This window comes from Arthrobotrys flagrans, assembly GCF_004000055.1.
Source record: "Arthrobotrys flagrans strain CBS H-5679 chromosome Unknown unitig_3, whole genome shotgun sequence".
In the NCBI taxonomy this organism is placed as follows: domain Eukaryota; kingdom Fungi; phylum Ascomycota; class Orbiliomycetes; order Orbiliales; family Orbiliaceae; genus Arthrobotrys; species Arthrobotrys flagrans.
Window position 1 is genome coordinate 1,709,429 of NW_027137547.1, and position 23,162 is coordinate 1,732,590.

The 23,162-nt window shown below is 47.7% G+C and overlaps 5 protein-coding genes across 5 annotated transcripts; 4 read left to right on the top strand and 1 right to left on the bottom strand.

Annotated features, from left to right (window-relative positions):
- Nucleotides 1–200: 200 nt before the first annotated feature.
- On the top strand, nt 201–1,088 carry DFL_001883 (uncharacterized protein; the record flags this gene model as incomplete). The annotated part of the gene is made up of 1 exon (XM_067630578.1): nt 201–1,088. One exon carries the CDS (start codon nt 201–203, stop codon nt 1,086–1,088), a length of 888 nt encoding a protein of 295 aa, XP_067493209.1.
- Nucleotides 1,089–3,011: 1,923 nt separating this feature from the next.
- Nucleotides 3,012–7,968, top strand: DFL_001884 (uncharacterized protein; the record flags this gene model as incomplete). Its single annotated transcript, XM_067630579.1, has 8 exons — nt 3,012–3,556; nt 3,636–3,784; nt 3,845–5,432; nt 5,492–6,148; nt 6,208–6,915; nt 6,976–7,310; nt 7,371–7,472; nt 7,532–7,968. 8 exons carry the CDS (start codon nt 3,012–3,014, stop codon nt 7,966–7,968), a joined length of 4,521 nt encoding a protein of 1,506 aa, XP_067493210.1.
- A 1,347-nt stretch (nt 7,969–9,315) lies between these two features.
- On the top strand, nt 9,316–10,809 carry DFL_001885 (uncharacterized protein; the record flags this gene model as incomplete). Its single annotated transcript, XM_067630580.1, has 2 exons — nt 9,316–9,894; nt 9,967–10,809. 2 exons carry the CDS (start codon nt 9,316–9,318, stop codon nt 10,807–10,809), a joined length of 1,422 nt encoding a protein of 473 aa, XP_067493211.1.
- A 1,458-nt stretch (nt 10,810–12,267) lies between these two features.
- Nucleotides 12,268–17,688, bottom strand: DFL_001886 (uncharacterized protein; the record flags this gene model as incomplete). The annotated part of the gene is made up of 1 exon (XM_067630581.1): nt 12,268–17,688. The coding sequence occupies one exon, from the start codon at nt 17,686–17,688 to the stop codon at nt 12,268–12,270; it is 5,421 nt and encodes a 1,806-aa protein (XP_067493212.1).
- A 2,941-nt stretch (nt 17,689–20,629) lies between these two features.
- DFL_001887 (uncharacterized protein) lies at nt 20,630–21,440 on the top strand (the record flags this gene model as incomplete). The annotated part of the gene is made up of 2 exons (XM_067630582.1): nt 20,630–20,774; nt 20,839–21,440. 2 exons carry the CDS (start codon nt 20,630–20,632, stop codon nt 21,438–21,440), a joined length of 747 nt encoding a protein of 248 aa, XP_067493213.1.
- Nucleotides 21,441–23,162: the final 1,722 nt, after the last annotated feature.

The following is a 23,162-nucleotide window of genomic DNA, read 5'->3' on the forward strand; positions in this document are numbered from 1 at the left end:
TAAGAAACTGATATCGATAGCTCAAGTATTTGAATCTGCGTCTCGACGACGATCGAAACTTCCAACTCTCAATAGCAAATACCTTTCGTCTTGTTTTGATCCCCGTTCCCGAAATTTTCTATTTTTTTTATTTATTTTTTTATTTTTTTAGTGGTTGCGGTGCTGCGGAGCCCGCGGCGAGCGACTTGTCGACGCAAACTATGGCATCGGCCGATAACATCGATCATCGCCGTTCGCGCCCGCGAGCCCGAGATCATCTGGCGACATATCAACTCTTTCGGATTGTCAATGAATATGCCCCTTTCCACCTTCCGGCTCGACTCCTAGAAAATGCACCCGCTCTGCCGGATCCACTCGATGCTGCTGTGGACAACGGCTTGACGGTGGTGGATAATTTCATAGAAGCACGGGCAGAATCCGTGAAGAAGAACTATGATAGATGGGTATTACGGCCACGGGAGAATATTAGAACCGGTGTCCGGGTGTATACCGAATGGGGGAAAGGACTGGCTGCCGGGAACCTACGCAAGCTAGAAGAGGGAATACTTGTGATGGGTAATTATCTTGTACCCAGTGAAGATGAAGAAGAGGAAGAAGACCATGAGCGTGATCACGAGCATGCTGTTATGAACTCCTACTGGACCTCTACGGAATCTGTTATCGACACTAGTGATGAAGAGGATTATCTAGGGACATCGAGGATAGTGTCTAAAGACGGGAAACTCCGACCTTTGACTCCAACAGCTGGATATCATCATAATCATCACCAGCGAAATCATTCACATCAGCATCACAGTCGCAGCCACAGCCACAGTTACAATACGACCCGCCAGAGGTCTGCATCAACTCCAAGTCTCCCTCCTTTCAAGCCAGACCAGCCAAGCAAGGAGGTCGAAAACATTGGAAGGTTATTGGTAACATTTGCGCACCGGACTTATGTACGGAATGCGCACAAAACTCCTGGAAAAATGCTCTATGATGCACTGGATTTAGCACGAACGGAAGCAAAAAGGGTGGTTAAGGGGTTTGATGAAAAGTATAGCATTGAAATTGGATATTTGCACAAGATGATGGAGGTGGGACGGTGACATTTATTGCATAAAGAGGAAAGGATACATGTATGCGCATGGTACCAGCTAAATTAGAATATGGTATATGTGATTCAATGTGAAATTCATGTGAGAAAAGGGGTGCCATATCGTGGTAACCCTCTCGTGGTAGTAGCGTTGTAAGTACTGTTACATGTAAATGTATGTATGTACGTACGATATATCTATGGGCTTACGTAGCTATATTGTGGAATGGATAGCGAACTCGAGTAATTCCACATCATCCCGGACTTGCTTACTAGTAGGTTCCATCGATTACGAAGAGCCCGATGGTTATTCCAGTGCCACATACCGTGTGCAGTATAAAAGCTCCGTAGCTATATATGCAAAATGATTAAGAATGATCCGTTTTAACCCAACAGGGGGATGATATCCTGGGCTCGTTGGGAATTTCGATTATCCTGGAAAGGATCACACGAAGGAAAAAAATTGAGCAAGGCTCCGGACAATTATCGTTCGGGCAGGCTGGAACCCCTCAAGCCGAAGGTGGCACTGGCCAAAAGGCAAATGGCATCGACAGGTGCGGGTGTGTACAGGCTGACGCCCAGAAACGCTTGCTGCGAGCTAAGAATTTGGCATGGAACATTTTGTTTGTTGTTTTCGTGTTGTTCGGAACCATATATATCCGAGTCAACTTCAAATCAGCCTCAGCCTTATTGGATCCCGCAGAGTTAACCTATCTTACATAAGGATCCAGTGCTATCTATATACTGTGTCTGGCAGGCAGGTTTCAGGGAGCACAGGAAAAGGAATAACCCAGGACCCGAGATTGGATGCTGGATCCGTAGACAGTGTAGCAAATTGGTGGGGCACAGCGGAGCAAAGGGGTGTTCATGTATATTATTATACGTATTCAATGTGGCCAGCCAAGCTTCGATCTCGGAACGCTGTGCATCCGAAAAGCCTTTTGGCAACTGCCAAGTGCAGGCTTCATGACGTCTTTGACGAATGAACGAACAAAGGGCATATTGGCTGTGGAACTTAAATCACAGTGGAACCAGGCCCTCGGGGCCCAATTCCGTTCCGAAGGTATCAATGGCTTGTTCGTTGAGGTTGGACAGAGATCATGAGATAGTTCTTTGTTCTGCGTATATAGAACGAACAACCGTCGAGATTTTGATATAAAAAAGCGTTGTGTCGTTCAAATATGTAAAATGCAAACTAACTAATGTCCCATCAATGTTTGGCATGAATCGCACACCCAGCAGTAATCTTAAAACCCTGGGAATGTGGGGCCCTTCTGGGAGGGAATCGAATCGAAAACGGGGAGCCCCGAGAACAGAAAATTTAAGGAGAAGGGGACAAATTTGACCTCCGAAAGTCCGTGAGCACAGCAGGATTAGTGCACTAGTTCCTGCGCCAGGCCATCGCCTTTATCCCTGGCCATGAGCCGGGCAGAACGAAATCTGACCTGGATTCCGCGCCCCATGTGCTTGATATGCTTTGGGGGTTGCTTCCCAGCGCCATTGGATGTTGGCGTAATATCTCGTTTTTGGCATATCCCGGATGGTAGACTTGCCGAAAGAATTTGAGAATACCTGGGCTTGACTACAAATACGTCCTCAAGTAGTATTCGTTAGCTGTCTCTTCTCTCTTCTTTTCGCTCTCTCCCTTCTGGTTTCTACATCCACCCTTCTTCCGGCTGTCGTCGACAATAATAATATTAATTTTCCGCCGCCGTGAATTCGGAACCATTGACGAACAGACCATCCCACGTGTTGCATGCCGTCGCACTTGCACCACGCACCTCCAAATTAATACATTCCTCTGCCCCTCGTTGATTACCGTTATCGTATAATATCGAAACCGAACTGGGTCGCCTGAGTGCCTGTCGTACCTGAGGGTACTTTTGCTCGCTGGCCGTATAACATAAAATAAATAATAATAAAAATATTGATGAAGATGGGCAAGTCTATAGACGAAGGCTCTGCCACCCAGGTTGAGGATTCCCCTGAGGGAAGCCGAAACCACAGTCGAGATGAAAACCACCAAGCCCAATTCGGCCCTGGTGATGAAGAGCGAGTGATTGAGCTTGCCAGAAGACTCAGTCGGACTATGTCTCATGCTGACGGTCATGGCCTCACCAAAACAGAAACTCGCTATAGTCAATTCGAAGGCGAGAATCCATTCACAGGTTCCGAAAACCCAAAACTCCAACCGGGACACGAAAAATTCAATCCAAAAGCATGGCTCAAGTCTATCATCAGTTTGACAGCCAAGGATCCGGAAAAGTACCCTTCGTTGAGACTTGGTGTCTCTTTTAGAAACCTTAATGCGCACGGCTTCGGCTCTGCCACAGACTACCAGAAGAATGTTGGGAATATCGGTTACAGTTATCTGGAGCGAGCCGTTACGCTCGGACGCAAGCGCAAGATTCAAATTCTGAGAGACTTTGAGGGTCTTGTTAAGAGTTCTGAGTTGTGTGTCGTCTTGGGAAGACCCGGCAGGTAAGATAAAATATTCCACCATACATATTTTCTTACCTCTTTCTCGGTGCATAGCTAATTAATCGCGTGTGTGACTTAGTGGCTGTTCCACGTTCCTGAAGACCATTGCTGGTGACACCTATGGCTATTATCTTTCCGATGACACCGTTATCAACTACCAGGGCATTCCCATGGACAAAATGCACAAAACCTTCAGAGGAGAGGTTATCTACCAGGCCGAGACTGATGGTATGTCTTGTGTAACTCCTCAAGCGCATCTTTATATTCGATTCTAATTGACTCTTGCAGTTCACTTTCCTCAACTCACAGTCGGCCAAACCCTCAAATTTGCTGCTCTTGCCCGTGCGCCCAGCAACAGAATGGGTGGCATTAGCCGTGATGAGTACGCTGAACATGTTAAGGATGTTGTCATGGCCGCCTTTGGGCTCTCTCACACCGTAGACACTAACGTCGGTAACGACTTTATTCGAGGTGTCTCTGGTGGTGAAAGAAAGCGTGTCTCCATCGCCGAAGTCGCTGTTAGTGGTGCGCCTATCCAGTGCTGGGACAATTCCACCAGAGGTCTGGACTCCGCCAACGCCCTTGAATTCATTCGAACCCTTCGTTTGAGTGCCGAACTCACGGGTAGCACGGCTCTTGTCGCTATCTACCAGGCCTCACAGAGTGCCTATGACCAGTTCCACAAGGCCATCGTTTTGTATGAAGGTCGTCAAATCTACTTTGGTCCCACCGGTGAAGCCCAGAGGTTCTTCGAGGATATGGGTTTCGAATGCGAGGAACGTGCCACTACCGCAGATTTCTTAACATCACTTACCAACCCGGCTGAACGTCGTATCAAACCGGGCTTTGAGGGCAAAGTACCCCGAACCCCAGATGAGTTCGCTCAACGTTGGAAGGAAAGCGATGCCCGTAAAAGGCTTTTAGATGAAATCGCTGCTTTTGAAGCAGAAAACCCCATTGGTCACGATAACGTCGAAAGATTCAAGGAAGTCCGGAAAGTTGTCCAGGCTTCCGGTGCATCCTCGAATGGGCCATACACAATAAGTTTCCCGATGCAAGTTAGCCTTTGCATGACCAGGGGCTTCCAGAGATTGAATGGCGATCTTTCTCTCGCTCTTACTGGGATCATCGGCAATGGTGTTATGGCTTTGATCGTCTCCTCTGTCTTCTACAATCTGAAGATTAACACTGACTCATTCTTCGCTCGTGGCTCTCTTCTCTTCTTTGCGGTCCTCCTTAACGGTTTCTCGAGCGCTCTGGAAATCTTAACGCTATACGCTCAACGACCAATCATTGAAAAACATGACAAATATGCCCTATACCGCCCAAGCGCCGAAGCCGTCTCCTCCATGATCGTCGACATGCCTCAGAAGATCATGTCTGCAATTGTCTTCAACTTGATTCTCTATTTCATGACGAATCTCCGGAGAGAACCTGGTGCTTTCTTCGTTTTTTTGTTGTTCTCGTTCTCGACCACTATGGCAATGTCTATGATCTTTAGAACAATCGCATCTGTTAGTCGAACGCTCCACCAAGCTATGACGCCAGCCGCTATATTCATTCTAGGTTTAATCATGTACACTGGGTTTGCCATTCCTGTTGTTGAAATGCGGGGATGGGCCCGATGGATCGGTTATATTAATCCAATCTCTTACTCTTTCGAGAGTTTAATGGTTAACGAATTCAGCGGACGGGACTTTCCCTGCGCAGCCTACATCCCTAGTGGACCTGGTTACGAAAATGCGACTGGCAACGCTCGTGTCTGTTCCGCTACTTCCGCTGTCGCCGGCCAAGAAGTTGTCAGCGGTGATCAGTACATCAATGTCTCTTTCCAATACTTCAAGTCGCATATGTGGCGTAACTTGGGTATCATCTGGTAAGCTCGTTCTGATTCTGTCAGTTACCTAGTTTATACTAACAGTCTGGTTTGATCAGGGCCTATGTTATTTTTTTCTGTGCAGTCTACATCATCGCCTCGGACAAAATCACTGCAGCCAAATCCAAGGGTGAAGTTTTGGTCTTCAAAAAAGGAAAACTTCCAGTCTCCGCTAAGAAGAGCGGAGATGATGTTGAGGGCAATGAGCCAAAGGAGGCGGCCAGAGAGCAGGAGCTCGGAGCGGTGATGACTCGAGAAATCTCAGTCGCGGCCATCCAAAAACAAACTTCGATCTTCCACTGGAAAAATGTTGTCTATGATATCCCGGTCAAGGGCGGTGAACGGAGATTGTTGGATCACGTTTGCGGATGGGTTAAACCTGGTACTCTTACTGCGCTCATGGGTGTCTCCGGTGCTGGTAAAACAACCCTTCTCGACGTTTTGGCTTCCCGCAAGACTACTGGTGTCATTACTGGTGACATGTTCGTGAACGGCCAGAAACGAGATGGTTCTTTCCAGCGCAAGACCGGATACGTCCAACAACAGGATCTTCACTTGGAAACTTCTACCGTTAGAGAGGCTTTGGAATTCTCCGCTTTGCTCAGACAGCCACAGGAACTTAGCCGAAAGGAAAAGCTTGATTACGTCGAGGAGGTCATACAAATTCTCGAGATGGAGGAATTCGTTGATGCTGTCGTCGGTGTTCCTGGAACTGGGTACGTCACTTCAATACACCGGTATTAATTTTTCAAACCAAAGCTGACATTTCCTTTAGTCTCAATGTGGAACAGCGAAAGCGATTGACAATCGGCGTCGAATTGGCTGCTCGGCCGGAATTACTTCTCTTCTTGGATGAACCCACTTCTGGTCTTGACTCCCAAACCGCCTGGTCCATTTGCACCCTGTTGAGGAAACTCGCGAGAAACGGTCAAGCCATTCTGTGCACAATCCATCAGCCGTCCGCCATTCTTTTCCAGGAATTTGATCGACTTTTGTTCTTGGCAGCAGGTGGAAGGCAAATCTACTTTGGTGAAATTGGTAACAACTCCGAAACTTTGATCAATTATTTCGAAAGCAATGGCGGTTTCCCCTGTCCATCAGATGCAAACCCAGCCGAGTGGATGTTGGAAGTTATTGGTGCCGCCCCTGGATCCCGCTCCAATGTCGACTGGCCGAAGGTCTGGCGCGAATCCCCTGAATGTAGGGAGGTTCTTGCAGAACTCGACCGCATGGAAAAGGAACTTCCCCACGAGATTGTCCAAGGCCCAATGTCCAATCTTCCAAGCAGCAAGAATGACTTCGCCGTTCCTTTCAATACTCAGCTCTACTACGTCTTCATCCGTGTCTGGCAACAATATTGGAGAACACCTTCGTACATCTACGCTAAATTGATCCTTTGTCTTTTGTCTGCCTTGTTTGTCGGTTTCTCCTTCTTCGGCGCAGGCACCAGTCTTGCTGGATTGCAAGGACAGATGTTCTCGATGTAAGTCTGAACCCGCTGACAGGGTCCTTTGAACAATAACTGACGGTCTCGATCCTACAGCTTCTTAATTCTCACCACTTTCGGCCAATTAGTTCAACAGCTCATGCCCCACTTCGTTACACAAAGAGCACTGTATGAGGCTCGTGAGCGTCCTTCTCGTACCTACAAGTGGACTGCTTTCATGGTTTCCAATCTTTTGGTTGAACTACCATGGCAGACTCTCGCCTCTATTTTGGTTTTCTTCTCGTTCTACTTCCCAACTGGCATGTACAAGAACGCTCTTGTAACCGGTACTGAAGTTGAACGTGGTGGCCTCTTCTTTCTCTACTGCCTTTCGTTCTACCTCTTCACCTCTACCTTTGGTACTATGGTTATTGCCGGCGTTGAACTCGCAGGTTAGTTCCCTCATATGTCCCTTAACTTTTCGGCCGTCCTCCAACTAATCACTTCCATAGAAACCGGAGGAAACATTGCCAATTTGATGTTCTCCATCTGTCTTATTTTCTGCGGTGTCATTGCCCAGCCACATGCCCTTCCTGTTATTTGGAGATACACTCGTAAGTAACCCTAGTTCAACTTTCCATACTCGAATAATACTGACAAAATCACTGTTTAGTCTACTATATCTCTCCGTTTACTTACTTCGTCGGTGGCATTCTCGCCACCGGTCTTGCCAACACCGATGTCGTCTGTAATGCCCGGGAGCTTGTCCATGTCCATGCACCTGAGGGCATGACCTGTGGCTCTTACCTTGAGGCGTTCCAGCTGGTGGCTGGTGTTGAGGTTATCAATAAATCGTCCACTGACATTTGCGATATTTGCCCGTCCGCCAGCACCAATGCCTTCTTGTCCGGCCTTGGCGTTCAATACTCTCAACGATGGAGGAATTGGGTCATTTTCTCTATTTACATCATCTTCAACCTGTTTGCCGCCGTGGGCATGTATTACCTTGCGAGAGTTCCAAAGGATAAGGACTTGAAGATTGCTAGGGAGGCGGACAAGAACAAAAAGGTGCAACAAGTTGGTGTTAACGCACCTGAGGAGAAGGTTTAAATAAATCGTCACCCGCTGTTGGTATCGTGTGCTGTATAAGAAAAACTGCAATTATTCGGGAAGGGGGTTTATACTTTTATAGAACAGGCCTGGTTGTGCCAAAGACTAAGCAGGGAATAGCTTTCCACTCTGTTAGATAGCGTTTCTGATTTATTATTTTTTATGTACAATAGGATTTTTAATGTCTATAGTATTCACGGAGCCGCTCATAATATCAAATGGCAATTAGCCGTTTCTCACGAGTTCTGCTTCAAAGCATCACAATAACAAATTAGCTTTGCCTTCTCTTCGATTTCGAATCCTTAGCCTCGACGTTGTGTTGTTTGCGAAGTTGTGGATAGGTAACACAGGCCAGGAAAATCACCAGAAGACCAATTCTGGCAACTTCCGGATTAAGAAATGTCACAATTTCAACTAAAATGGGCTGACTGATCTTGAGCCCTCAAATTAAAGTTCTCCTGCTGGAGGGAGCCCCGTTGTTGAAACTTTCATTGTGTCGCACGGTATCGTCATTGAATCCCTGGACGGTGACCGTACACAGGAAGTTGTCGGAGACAAACGCGGTGCCCTATCAAATGTTGGAAGTCGGTCAGCTGGACCAATCCAAGTGGATTCCTGGAAAAAACCACGCGCGAAGTACGCCTGCTGGTGAGTCCTGGCATGCGCCATGGAGTCATCCTGTGCATCCAGCATGAACAACAATCCGTGCATTCCATGGACCATGCATGCCAGGCGCAGACCACCATTCCCGAAAGAGTAACCGCTAGCTGTGTGATGCAGTCACCGCCCACCATTGCGACGGTCATTCAAGAACAGTGAGTCGAAGGATTCGAAAAGTCTTTGTGAGGATTCCAAAAAGTCTAAAATACCTCTGTAGAGTTAAGCTTTGTTAGGTACGAGGCGGAGTCAGAGCTAGAGCTAGATGCTGGCTCTGAGAGAGCGATGCATTTACCGAAGCCGCCGTGAAAGGCCTAATACCGGCCTGGCGCCGTGGTTATCAACATGCAACAGTAAGCGGGTGCTGATACATGATACACAGTGTGCTACATATCCCTCGTACAAGATCACCCGTGTGCTGTGCGCACTGATAGCTTGATATTAGTTACCTAGCTATCGTCGTAAATCCCAACTTTAAAAGCTGACGCTGCCCACCATCTCTGGGAGACACGGGTTGACCTTTTCTTTCGTCCTAAAGCTACCACACCTAGTCAAAGCACTTTAAGGCATTTGCCCCGCACATTTCCAACCTAGAACTCCTAGAACTCCATTCCTTGGATCCTCCTTCGCGCTTCAACATTGTTGAAGCGCAAAGTACGAAGTCCAAATCCAACACACAACGCCAAAACGATGTCTCTGTCGCGGTGGAAGCCACATGCGACATTCAGCCTAAGTGGCCACGGCTCCGTCCAAAGGGAAACTTACTGTAACCAGTGTATGCGGCACTTCATATCTACCGACGCTCTAGAGGAACATTTCCTGGACTCCAAGTTTCACTTTTACTGCAGACTGTGTGTGCGACATTTCCATGACAACAAATCTCTGGAAAACCACCACAAGACCAGTCGCAACCATCACCATTGTCTAAAATGCAACATTTCGGTGGCCTCGCAGGCGCAGCTCACTGAGCATTACCTAGAGAAACATTCCTACTGTGTTCTTTGTAAAAGGGTCTTCGACGACGAGGACAAGTTACGCGAGCACATTTCTGGTAGCCACCATGTTTGTTGGGACTGTAATGTGTTCTATACGACGGAAAAGGAACTTAAGGACCATTTCGCTAGACTTAAGAAGCATCCTTATTGCTCTGCTTGCAAAGAGGGATTTTGTGACGACGAGGCATATGCAAGGCATTTGTCTGTTAGCAAGAACCATTATTATTGCATTCAATGCAAGCGGGATCACAATAGCGCTGAACATCTGCTCATAGTAAGTTAAATATATATATTTTTTTTGACGATGAACCATTTATCATGGCCGGAAGCTAATTCCATCACGCAGCACTTCGATTCCCACGAGCACAAGAGCCATAAACTCATCAAGTGCCCCTACTGCCCGCGCACATTCGAAGCGCACAGTTCTCTCCAAATTCACTTTGAGATCGGTACCTGCGCTGGCAAAAATAAGACGAAGAAGGAGGAAGACTTCAAAAAACTCCTCAGCAAACACGACAATCTCGAGAAACCCATGAAAATTATCAACGATGTTGACCGACCCCGTTACTACCTCCCTTACCACGGATACCCCAAGAATGCCATCGAATACAGCTATGAGCGAAAGGGCTCTGCGGATAGCTGTGAAGTTGTTGAACCTGTATTCAAGTATATAGACAGCAGGTCTATGGAGTATCTTAACTGTGGGGAACCCAGTGACTACGAGCGAGGTCGTCACTACCAGAGCCATGATCGCAGTCGGAGTCGGAGCCGCCCGAATCCTAGTAGAAGCCGAAGCCGCCATAGCCTTTATTACCGTGCCCGCAGCCAGAGCAGACATCGCCCATACAGCTCTGAAGACTCAGATGATGGGTGCTCTGACTGGGAAGATAGACTCCGACAATCGAGACTTGCTACAAATCTCTCCTGGAATGGCTACGAGTTTGAATGTGCGATCTGTTGCAAAACCTATCATACTTTGGAAATATTGAACTGCCATCTTGCCAGGGATCACGAGTCAGAATCCTACCGCTGTTCCGGGAGAAATGGCTGTGGTAGGACATTTGCTACTATTAGGGGTCTGATTAGGCACATTGAAACCGACGATAAGTGCGGTATGGGCAGGTGGAGATCGTGGAGGTCGCCGAGCGTTGAAGATTTGACCAAACGGTTTAGAATGATCGATTGTTAGGCGTCTCACCTCAGCGCTTCCGAAGATGTCATGCCCTTGATGTTTCAGGGGAGTAAGGAGGAAAAAGTATATCACGCGAGCCGCTCTGCCTTTTCATATATTCGGTTTTAATATTTTTTGTAATATCGGGGTCATGGTTTGGGATCACAGGTTACCGGGTCTGGAGTTGATGGCGGGGTTCTTTTCTTTTTTCCCGTTTTGCTGCCCGTCTTTGTTTCATCGTTCAGCTGCCGAGTTTCCCTTTTTCTCTTCTTTGTTCGGGTGTCTGGGTGGGCCGGTTCCTGATGATGCATTCACCGTACGAAAGGCTGTTCACATGTTCGACAGTGAACATAGAGCGCCCAATTTCCCTTATTTCTGCCCTGATTGCACGATTTCTTTTTGATGATACGGTATGATATCTCTCTGCTGCTTTATTTTTGTTTCAAAAATCTTCTAAAGTTTAAAAGATTTCATGATGTACTTAATACCCTGACGAGCTTATGAAATGAGATATGAAGTATAATGTGCTTAAATGGCGATACCGAGATCCCATCTCGGGCAGAACGGGCTGGTCATGTGGACCTGCGAAACACTAGTGTTCTGGAGATATATATACCTTATATGCACGGCGAGAGAGCATCGGGTTGTTTGTGGGTCTCCCGTAGTCGGCGCCTGACCTTTTCAAAAGTTCTAGCATCGCACCGAACAAACAGAAGAACAGCGTTAAGTTTACGATCTTATGTATAGTCTAGGTCCATTTTTTGCCAATAAGGAGGAGTAAAAAAGAGATATATCCATTTTACCCATGTATCTAGTAATACAGAATCAGAACCCCCCAATTCTCCAATATATGAGACGAAATGCAGATTGCGAACAAAGATCCCCGAATTACGCCGTCCCATAGAACAACCTATGAAAAACTGATTTCCCAGAAGAACAAATGCAGGAGTTACAGGAAAAATTGAAACTCTTTCCCACGCCATGAGCCAGCCCCCGAATTTGTGATGTGTTTTATGGATACAGATAATATATATATTGAAAAGGGAAAGCCTAAAAGGAAAAAATAAAAAGAAATAAAGTATCAATATCAACGGAAAGTAGTTATCAGCAGAAGAAAAATAGATGCATTTCGTAAGCTTAATGCCTGCTTCGCGGCAGTAGCTCTAGATGTAGATTGTAGCGACGATAGTATTGAGCGAATGGGTATCTAACGAGCGAAATCGTTTTCATGAAGAAGAATCGTTTTTTGAATAAAAGGATGTTTTGCAAGTAATCGCTCTTGGGAGCACGAAGAAAAGAGGTATTATGGTAAAATCTCTGTCGTTTTATGCTCGTGGCAAAGAAACAAAAATTGTTTCTTAGCTAGGTCGAGTAAATATCGTTTCTTCGTTAAAATCGTTATCGTTATTTCGTAGTATATAGCAAAGGATGCTGAAAAATATCGTTTTGTACGTGATAAAGGAATTATGCAAAAGGTTAACTCGTTGGTTTTCGCGCAAAAGATATAAGCATTCGGAAATTGGTCTTTTTCTTTTCGCACTCCCGGAGAAGGGTTTTATCTTCCCATAGCGTCTTCCTGTACCGAAGTATTTCGCCTTGGACGTCTTCGCCAATGTTCTCAAAGCATTTGCCATACCACCATCTTCCGACTTTAGAGACAACTCGGTTGATACCTTCGGCGCTGCCCATGTCGACTTCGTCGGGTGAGTTTCCCTCTTTAAGAATTTGTTGCATAGACGCCTGCTCTTCCCTTGACCCGTCGACGTTTCCTACAGTGGGAAGCCCGACTCTGCACCGTGTGATATCAGTAAAGCCACGCTTCGCCATGAGTCTTAAAGCCTTCTCTGATGGAGTCTTCTTGTGCCAGTCCGAGCCATTTCCTGACTGATGCTTTCTCAAGTTAACCTTGATCTCATCAGTGGTGCGTTTCGTCCTTGGTCCCATATTGACCATGTCGATGTCAAGAACGCTAAGCTCGAGATACCCACCAGGCTTCAGAACACGCATGCACTGGGATATAATAAATGGCCAAAGAGCGTCAGATGTACAAGGCAGGAATCTGAATGTCACGACGGTGAAGAAGCCACTTGGGAAGGGAAAGGGGCTGGCAAAGGAGGCATGATGGATTTGGTGATGATTGTTGAGATTATCAATCGAATTGCTTGGGCTTGGTTGGCCACCGGCCGGGGATGTTGGATAGTTAGCCGGGGAAGGTGTTAGGTTGTAAACGGTGGCGTTGGGATAGTTGAGCGAGCAGTAGAAGGACCAATCGTCATTTCCAAGTCCATCAATAACGAGTATTCTTTTATTGGCGGATCCAGATGGGGATAATTTGATTTCTTCGTGGGCAGGGGAAACAAGCACACGGCCAAAAGAAAGCCATCGGCTTGTCATCAAAGCCCACAACCTAACTTTCATTTCACCCTCCAGGGCGTCTTCAGTGCCGGGCATTGCTGAGATGATGCTTTCCCTATAAGATTCCGAATCCGTCGACGAATCGTCTTCAAAATCTGTGACAGATGACATCGGCGAGAGCACGCCTATCTTTCTCCCTTGGGGTGGTGGGTGTTTGGCTTTGTCGAGTGGATCAATAACACTCATGACACCTCTATCAGCCTCGGCGTAGGCAGCGATAAAATCGGCAAATGCAATTGTCTTTTGGTTGCCGGAGGACCTTTGGCTGTAAGTTGAAGAGGAGCGTTGGGAATTGAGCTCCTTGATACTACTACCGCCGAAAAGGGAGCTTCGTGCTGTAGGAAGGGTCGGGGAGAAGAAAGGTCGTGCTGCGACAGGCCTCCCTTGGGCGAGTTTGCCTTGATCGAGAACCAATTTCTTTTTATTTGAAGGTGCAAATTTAGTAACATCTCCAAAGGTGGCAGCGGAGGGTAAAGTTGGAGAGTCCTTGAGGCGGCGTGTGGGCTCAATTTCGTCTCGAAGATCCGGCTTGAGCCTAACAATGTCTGGAAATGGAGCGCCAAGGGATGGTGTTTTGCTCCGCGGAGTAGCTGCGCTCATTTCATCGATAAAGTCGTCATACTCCGACCAGTCGTCTGTATTGTTGGAGACTCTTTGAGGAGTAGCAGTGTTATAGACTTGAAATTGGGACAACCCAGTGGTAACTAGGGGATTTAGCTTGGATAGAGGTATCTTCCGTGTGTTTATATAGTCGATGCCTTCGCCACCATCATCTTCGTCCTCATCCTCAGAACTGGCTGATTGTATTTGGTCTACCGGGGGGTGAGCGATACGGCGGGGTGGATGGATGAAGATAGGTTGCGACGGTTGCGGTGGTTGCTGGCGGGCGCGTAAACTGGGTGGGGGTGGGAGAATTTCTGCCAAAGTTGGAAGCCTGATAGAAGATCCTTCGACATTACCAGCTTTCGGGATTCTCCCAAGTGCAAAATGACCAAGGCGTTGCCGGGGCCCCGGACTCGGGCTTGAGGTAGGTTCTGGTGTTACCGATTTAGGGGTCGCAGGTGGGGATATTACTGGCACAAGACCACTGCTCACAGCTGGGGTCACATTTTTCTGTGTGCGGTCTTCTTCTTTCTCGTCATTGATGTAGTCCTCTTCGTCAGTGTACTCATCGCTTCCGTAACTGTCATCGTCATCATCGGAAGCCCCGGCTGGCGCTTGAGTCTTCTCAACAGCTTGTTCAAGGATGTTTCGAACGGGAAGGTTTGCGGGTGACGGGCGGGCCGATTTTTTTGAAGGAGAAGCTGATTTCGTGGCACTTGAAGGAGATGTTGTCAATGCTGAGACAGGGCTCATATTCAAAGTCTCCGAGCTGTTTGCAAGTTTGGACGGTTGCGTGGGAGTAGAGGAGGTAACAGAGATTACTGGTCTGAGTTCCACTGGAATGGGTAATCCGGGAGGCGGTCGGGCGAGTCCGGCAATGGAAGAGCCACTATTGCTAGCTTTCTGGGGAGTTGGAAATCCGGGCGGAGTCAATGTGACGACAGGAGACGGAGTTCGAGATGCAACGAGCCGAGGCATAACAGGGGGGTCTGGGAGTAGGACTGATTCACGCTGTTTTTGGGGAGCTACAAGTCGCGGTATCTCATGATTAGAATTTCGAATGGGCGGGCTGTGCACATCCCGGATATAGCCTCCCGTATTTGCGTCACCGAATTTTACCTCCTGTCTCAACACCGGGGATTGTGGGGCAGTCTTTGGGGGTACAGCCTTCGGTTTCGGGGTATCCTTAGAGACATCAGGCGCCGATTGTGATTTAGAAAATATCCTCCAACGTCGAGTTGGTTGAGAGGTCGGCCCTACTGCGGGCGGAATGAGTCGTCTCGATTGCTTCAGCTTTGACTCCTTTTCCTCGACCCTTATAGATGGGGTTGATTTGGAAGTTTTGCTCAGCCCAATTTTAGTTGTCGGTGAAAGAATCGCGGTAATTGGGGATTCGGCACTAGGTCGGGATTGGCTAGAGGTATCAATAGTAACTGGCGGGCGTCGTTGCGCAATAACATCGGGACCGAAGTTGAACTGGTCAAACTCATTGGTGATTTTTCGGGGTATATCCACGCTATGGTCTCTGCTATTGGGGCCTTGGCTACTTTCCGTCCTGGGAAGATCAAGGCTGCTCTTCTGGCTCTCATTCTTAGTGGAAGGCTTTGGTAGGAAGCTTGATGTGCTTTGTGCACTTCCTGTTTTTACCATTTCGACTCCTCCCTTCATTACCACGGGTTCAAGTCGGCTCGCGAGAAAGGAATCAATAGGCGGGTTTTTGAGCGCAGCGGCCCCAGCAGCTCTACCCCAGCTACCAGGCGGCGTGGAGACCGTCGTCTGGGCCTTTGTTGGTGCAGTTGGAATTGAGCCACTACTTGAGCTTCTATTCCGAACTGGTTTGTTGAATTGGGAGTAGCCCTCATGCCCTGTTCCTGCGGCTGGACCGGGAGGTCGCCGTTGACTTGCAGATTTTTCTTTATCTCCAGAATTTACCGGAGGTGGAACCGTTTTCGTGCGTCCTCTGCTAAACAGACTAGGTCTGGAAGGGGGTGGGATTGCGGCTAAGCCATTCTTGTCGCCCAAATTCTTCTTATCCTCTTTCTTTAGTTTACGGGGAGAGCTGTCTGTTCCTTTGCTAGGTTGCGAGCTGGTTGCTGGTGATGATGTAAAAGCAAACCCGTGTACGATATTAGTCGCTTTTGCGGAAGTTGGTGTGGGTGAACGTATGGACTTTGACTGGCCTGGAACAGACGTCGATGTTAAATTTAATGAGGATGTAGAGCCATTCACATTTCCGAAAGGTGCCCCAGAACGGTATGGAAGGGAAGAGGAAGTAATGATCTTCATCTTTTGTCCCTTAGTCTTTGAGTCCTTGGTTGCGACAATGCCGCTCTGGATCACGGGAACATCGGAACTAAATCCTTCCAAGTCGTCTGGAGCCCCATCTCGGGATGGTCGTGAAGGCGGAAGTCTCAAAGAAGTTGTAGAGGAAGATGGGACAGGTATTGGAATAGGGGATGTCGGTGGGAAATAACTAGCGGTGGTTGCAGAGTTCTCACCCGGAGATCGGATATTGGAAGAATCACGAGACGACTGGCGAGAATGGGATGGTCGACCAATTTGTGAAGATAAGGCGGATGTTGATGTTAGGTCTTTGGAGGACTTACGGAAATGAAAGCCTGCGAAGCCAACTGAGAGCGCTGACCTTGAAGGAAGCAAATCTTTTGAAGATTTTCTGAAATGTTTAGTCGGTGGGACCAACTTAGTCGCCTCCGATGCCTTCGTGTCCCTCGTTTTGGGAGCTGCGAGAGACGCAATGCCAGAATTTGTAGCGATTAAAGAATTTCGAGATGAAATTTTTGTTTGCTTTGGGGCTTCGGAGATATTTCCCTCGCCATCTTTTCTTTTCATAGCTATCGCCTTTCCTAACTTGTCCGTGGCCGCCGCTACACCTGCGGATTTTGATATCAACGGTCTGACCGGGCTCGAATTTCGGGCTCTTCTAACAGGTGGGGAAAAGCCCGGAGACTGAAATAAAGAGGGATTTGTAGAAGATGAAGTGGGTGTAGAATTATGACTGAACATACCAGGTGATCCACAATTTTCGGTAGAGGGGCTACTGTCGTAGCTCTCTGCAACAGCGGCTGGAATGGTGAGTGGAGGTGGGATCACCCCTGCTTTTGAGCTAGCTAACTGGGAATCGATCCCTGAAACAGATAATCGGGTCGAAGTTGCAGATGACTGACTCCCACTCCCTGATCTTGCCCTTTGCATGATACTTGCACTAGGAGTACTCGATAAGCCAGGGGGCGGTGCGATTGTTCTCGGATTTTGACGAATTCCCGTCGCTGGGGTATTTCTGGAGCCGTATGTATAAGATGTCGGCGGCATAGAAACTCCAAAAACCGATGTACTTTGTCCATATCCTCTATCCATATGTGATGCTGAAGTGGATGTTGTAAAACTTGCGGAGGACGCATTTGTGCTAGTGGTTGATCCAGTGCGCATGGCCATTTTAGGGTCTGTTGTCTGAGCATTTGTCTTTTTCCGAATCACGTTCTGCGGGCGTTTTTCTGTCGCCGCCACAACAGTCGACGAAGAGTTTGCGGTCGAGGACGGTGTTTTTGATGTGGCCTGCGAGTGGCTGGTTGGTTCATTCATTGTCGATTTTGAAGAATTTGAGCCTAAATTCGGTAGTTGATAGAAAGGTGATTTTGTGGTAGGAGGCGGGGATGGGGTTCTGGGATCAGATGCAATGGACGAAGATGGTGTGAGAGATGGGGCGACGGGTAGTAGTATCTTAGTTGCACCATGCCTTCTACCGTCATGAACACCGTAGAAACTTGGAGACGGAACCCTCGAACGACCCCGAGCTGCTGCTGTGGTACTGGAAGGAGCAGCCAAGCCTGGCGGGGGGGCGACTTGCGATTGCGCTTCCATGGCTGCTTTCTTCGCCCTTGCTCTTGCTGCAAAAGATTGTCCTGATCCGGAATACATTGGGATTTGCGACGTGGAGGCCGAAGCCTCTGAAGAATATATATTTGACATTGTGCGAACTGGTGATTGGGTCTCGATGTGTACTCGGGGGAGTAGGAGGATCCCGAGTTTGATATATGTTATCTCGCAACTTGAATTAAAGGGAGTTTATAACAATGCATTCCTACGTTTGGTTAGGAATACATTAGAAATATAGTGATCGGTTATCTATCGAAAGTTGACCAGTCAATTAGTATAAGGCTTGGGGACGGTTGGCGGCGCTGGGCGGTATTTTAGTAAACCTGGGAAACTATATATGGGAAGACGCTGCCACGACTGAATCGTGATGAAGAACTAGGGCCAGGGCCAGGGCGATACGACTTGTGACGTCGGAGTGGCTTCAATTGGTCTTGAATGTTCGCTTGTGATTACAGTGGGCTTTCCCCATCACTCCAGATTCCAATTGGTAGTGAAGAGAAGATCCGAGAGACTGAAAGCGTGAAACCTTTAACAGAGCTCTCTCCCAACCCCACGATTTCGAGCAAGGGCGGCAGATATTGGTTCGAATGGCCGGAAGGCGGGGAAATGAAGTGATTTTTGGGGGGCGCTTAATGCTTGACGAACCTCAAAACATCCAGACTTACCGATAAAAACGGGTAATATAATACTTTTTATAAAAAAGTCTTTTCTAGATAATATCCTTGATGATTTGGAGCCGTATATTTGGGCGTGTAATTTGTAGAACGATTGATATTTGTTCGTCGGGGACTTCGTTCTATGAAAGAAAGGGGATGTTGGAGGGGGTTTTGGAGATCCGATGGGGTTTATTGGGCGGTCGTCAGAGGCAAAAGGGCGGCAAAAGGGCCTCGGGGGAAAGGTTGTCTTCAAATCAAGTCGTGATAATCGTCGGAAAGAAATACTATTGTGAGGAACGTCGAAAAAGATTGAAAGCCGAAGACAGGAAAAGGCAGATTTCGTTGTAGATGTCGTTTAGTAAAGGGGAAAAGAGGAGGATGTTAACTGGAATGTTCGTCGTCGATAGCGGCGCAAAGTACGGCAATAACAGTAAGAGACCCGTGTGGTATGAACGGTATTATTGTCTTAGCCTGCAAAAGCTGCTAGCCTGTTTCGTATATTCGTATAGAACTTGACTGACTTGGGTAAGAGTATCATATATTGTCTTAGCAGAAGTCCTCGGGGATGCGTCGAATTTCGTGAAGAGGAGAAGGGCGAACAAAAAAAAAACGAAAACAAAGCGAAATCGCGAATGTCGAGCCTCTTCTGGGTCAGTATATGAAGCCTCGCACCATTTCCTCTGGTATTGGTACATGGTTTGCGCATCTTGGTATTTTGCAAGCCTGCAGGCTATATTAATCGGGGACTCTCAATTTGGCTAGCCCGTTGACAGCGCACTAATATGGTCGCACCGAGGACGCAGAGATTTCTACTTCATGCGGGGGCCAGGAGCTTCGCCTCAGCTGCCATGAACCAAATTCCCCAGTCCAGTGACTTTCCAACCGGCGCGCCTGCCCTGCTTTCGACGCTTTCACCGATGGGTGACCAACAGGATTTTGCTCCAAAAATAATTGTTCGTCAAATGCCCTGGAAGTCTTGTTGCTAGTTCAACTTTTACGCGTCGTTAGTACATAAGGCAAACCGCAGGAACAAGGCTTATCCGGCTCCCGATTGCGGGTCTTCTGGCATCTCGTGAGCTTCCTGAGCTCGGAGGAGTTCAGGAAGACCTCTTCTCTAACCCTTAAAAGCCAGGAAGAGAAATTTTTTATGTCTGTTCCTTGATGCTAAAGCCATATATCACGGTTTCTGAAACAAAAGCTTCAACCCGATAGAAAACGTTGGAAGGCCTTGAACGTCCCACCCCCACAAGCGCCTTCAAGGGGACAAAAAGGTTTTTTTTTGGTGTTCGCTCAAGAGTCCTCCAATTGACAGGCATTGTCGAGTTAACGGTGGCCTTCCATTGGTTGATACCTCAGAAATAGTGAGGTTGTCTCAAACGAGTGGCTAGCATTTTTCTTCTTTCTCCAAGCTGGCGAATAGCAGAGGTGTCCACGATGTGAGCCAAGCACTTGTCGTCTATGAGTTAACCCATCATGACGGTACCGAGCTTTTGTCTTGCGCTATAAAATATCCAACATTTATCGCCATGCGGAATCGCACGCGTTTTTACCCCAATCTGGGAGACGTGCTAAATCTCAGACCAGACTGATACGTTGTCGACCACGATCGTATACGAACGCTCTTTATTTTGATGGTGCACCATTGGGCATACAAGCTTAAGGCTGATAATGCAAAGGTCGTGCAAAGTAGTTTCGTGTAGGCGGTTCGATCTTTGTCTTGCCATGAATTATAGCTTGACCTGCTCTTCGGTGAGCAGATGCAGATGAGCTCGACGCCGCGAGGTTGAGCTCATCGCATAATACTCGGTACTCCATACTGCGTACATGCTTGTTAGGTATCCGGGTAGTTAGCTCAACAATCGCATGATCAGGATCCACTTTGTGGGTACCCTTGTCTCCGCAAGTGCAAGCCTAGCTGGTCGGGGTCTCCGGTTGACATCATCGAGTATTGTCGCAACATTCGCCCTTCAGGCCGAGCGGTCGTAAGTTGGTGGTTTTGCATTGACACCGACACTGAATGTGGCTGTTCCGAACACTTGTGTGATGAGTTGGCAAGCCTTCTTTTGTGGCAGTGCTCGGAGGCAGAGCCGAGGCCTATACGTATGTGTTTCTGTGTTGTTGTGTTGAATCTGGGACTGAATGTCTGATCTTGGCTTCGTCTCGGCTCACCTGCGACACGCGCTGGGAAACAACAAACTCCTCGATTCCTCCCGACAGCCAAACAACATCCATCACCAACCCCCACTGTAACCAACTTTTTATTTCAAGCTATGACAGACTACAACAAACTTAAGGTCGCTGACCTAAAGGAGCAGCTTGCCAATCGTGGGCTCCCAACCATCGGCAAGAAAGATGAACTTGTCTCGCGTCTAGTTGCTGATGATGCCACTAAAGCTTCAAACCCACCTAATGGAGGTATATTACAATATCCAGCCAAAGTTATGTGACAGTTTGGGAGATCTAACGGTATTCATTCTAGAATCGTCCTCCGAACCTGCAAAGGAGGCAGCTCCGGCTGCAGCTCCGGGCACTTCAGCTACTGAAACGCCAGTCGAGCAGAAAGAGACCAAAAAGGACACAACGGCTCCTCCTTCAGAATCTGTTCCGGAGCCGGCTGCAGCAGCTCCAATTGAAGGAGAAAAGAAGAAATTCACTTTTAAACGCCTCGCTGATGAATTCGGTACCCCTACGTCAGAAGCATCAAAGCCTGAAGAGCCCAAGGTCCCCGAACCCGTTGAGTCTTTCGCTGCTGGCCTAGCTACTACAGATACCGATTCAGAACTCGAGAAACGCAAAAGGAGAGCAGCTCGATTCGGAGTGCCTGTTACCGAGTCTATTAAACTCGTAGAACGCGCTAAACGATTCGCAGCAGACGGTGATGATTCGAACAAAGATACTACAATTAAGGCTTTGGACTCTGCTCTTGGCGAAAACAAAGGCAAAAAGAGGGCATCCGAAACCCGTATTCAAAATGAGCCACCGAAAAAGAGCAAGGATAGTCCGAAGCCCGCCGTTAAGGGCATCTTGGCTGATCCGTCCGAAAAAGCGAAGGCTGAGGCTAGGGCTAAACGATTCGGATAGAATAAGCTCCAACTCAAATAGCAGTTTTCGCTGGATACAAGGCCAGTCCCCGCAGGTTTCTTTGTTTTTGACGCAGGTTTCCCTCTTTGCCACCTAGCTCGAAGGGCTCTTGGATCTGGGTTCTCTGACGACGGGATATGCCAAGTGCCTCCACTCACTCACTCACTTGCATCCTCTACGAAAACTGTCTTCGCTCTCGGTCTCCATAGGTCCATTTTGATTTACTTTTCAGTCTGGTCGTTCGGTCAGTAGGGGAGTTATGGTTTCATTTCCAGATGTATTATATTTTTTGCTTAGCGTATCTAGAATGGGGCGGTACGCTATCCCCAGGTGCAATGCCGGCTGAACTGGCGTTAGATGGCTCGAATATTTTACGGGCAACACCACAGCGTAACGCGCCATTCATAAACTGGGAAGTTAATCTCCTTCGCTATTACAACGATATTGTCTCGAACTCAAATCATCTAAATTAATCGCTTAGAGGTTTATTTCTAGATCTAGGAAGATAACCAGACAAGCGATATGTTGGACTGCGTATAGAACCTCAGCCTTTATATTTTTTACCACGCCCCGAAACATTGGCTGCATACTGACTACTTGTAATATCCTAATAGCTCGATGTATTGTATTATAAACTTAGCCTTGTGGATACCTACACATATAGATCTAGAACTCCCGGTTAATTCTCCACGCATGAAATCTAGAATCTAAGGGAAACGGCCACTAGCCACAAGACGGCCCAATCGAACATCTGTAGCATTTATGTACATCTTTACCGACTTTAGTAGTTTGTACATAGGTTAACGTTACCTATTGTGGGCATACTTTTTTCAAAGCGATGCTCGCACCACCTCCATGGATCCAAACCCCCATTCTACCCCCATCTCATGCACCACGCACCAGCTCCAAATGCATATGCCCGATTTAGATATCGAAAAGCAAATGCATTCATGCATCCTGCCACAGCGTTACTAAAACCGCCGATTGGGTCGCAGATGACGAGGAGCTTAAGCTTACCAACGTTCCATGCCAGCGATGTCAGATTAAAGTTCTCGGAAACTTCCATTAGGCATGGGCTTCTGTGGAATCCCATGCTGGGTGGTATGCGAAAGATGCCAGTCCGGCGCACTGACACACGAGTTCACAGCCTACAGACTTAAGATATTACTTTGATTCATCATGGAAGGCCTAAGTCTACACTCGAGTACGAACTCCCAATGTCAGCATAGCTATCCCGGCCGCTTCAACAGTCACAGTTTAGAGGCTATCGACAAAGGACCAACCGGATACGCCATGTCCGATTCGTGCTGGGTACGAGACTAATATCACATGTTCAGAACAGCAGTCCAAGGCTAATAGCCCTCCAGCTGATAATGACTGGTTGGATTACGGATCCGGGCCTAGGGTTCAGGATCAGGATTTTCGGAAACGATCGAGACTTTGGCCACAGAAACAGCAAGTTTGCACCGACCTGCGACCCTTGTCTTTCGCGAAGCTCCGGCACTAAAGCGCTTGGCACGTTACTTGAATGGGGCCTCATCAAAAAGCAACAGCAAAAAAGCTTCCAACATTCCGCTAGCCAGGCCTGGTACGACATACACCCTGACAAATGTCTTATTTTGTCGAAAAATATGAAGAAAGGCTTCGACTAACTAGTTAACCCAACCCAAGAACAGGAAATAGACTGCATCGTTTTTTTTGTAGTCTGTATCAGGGCACGCT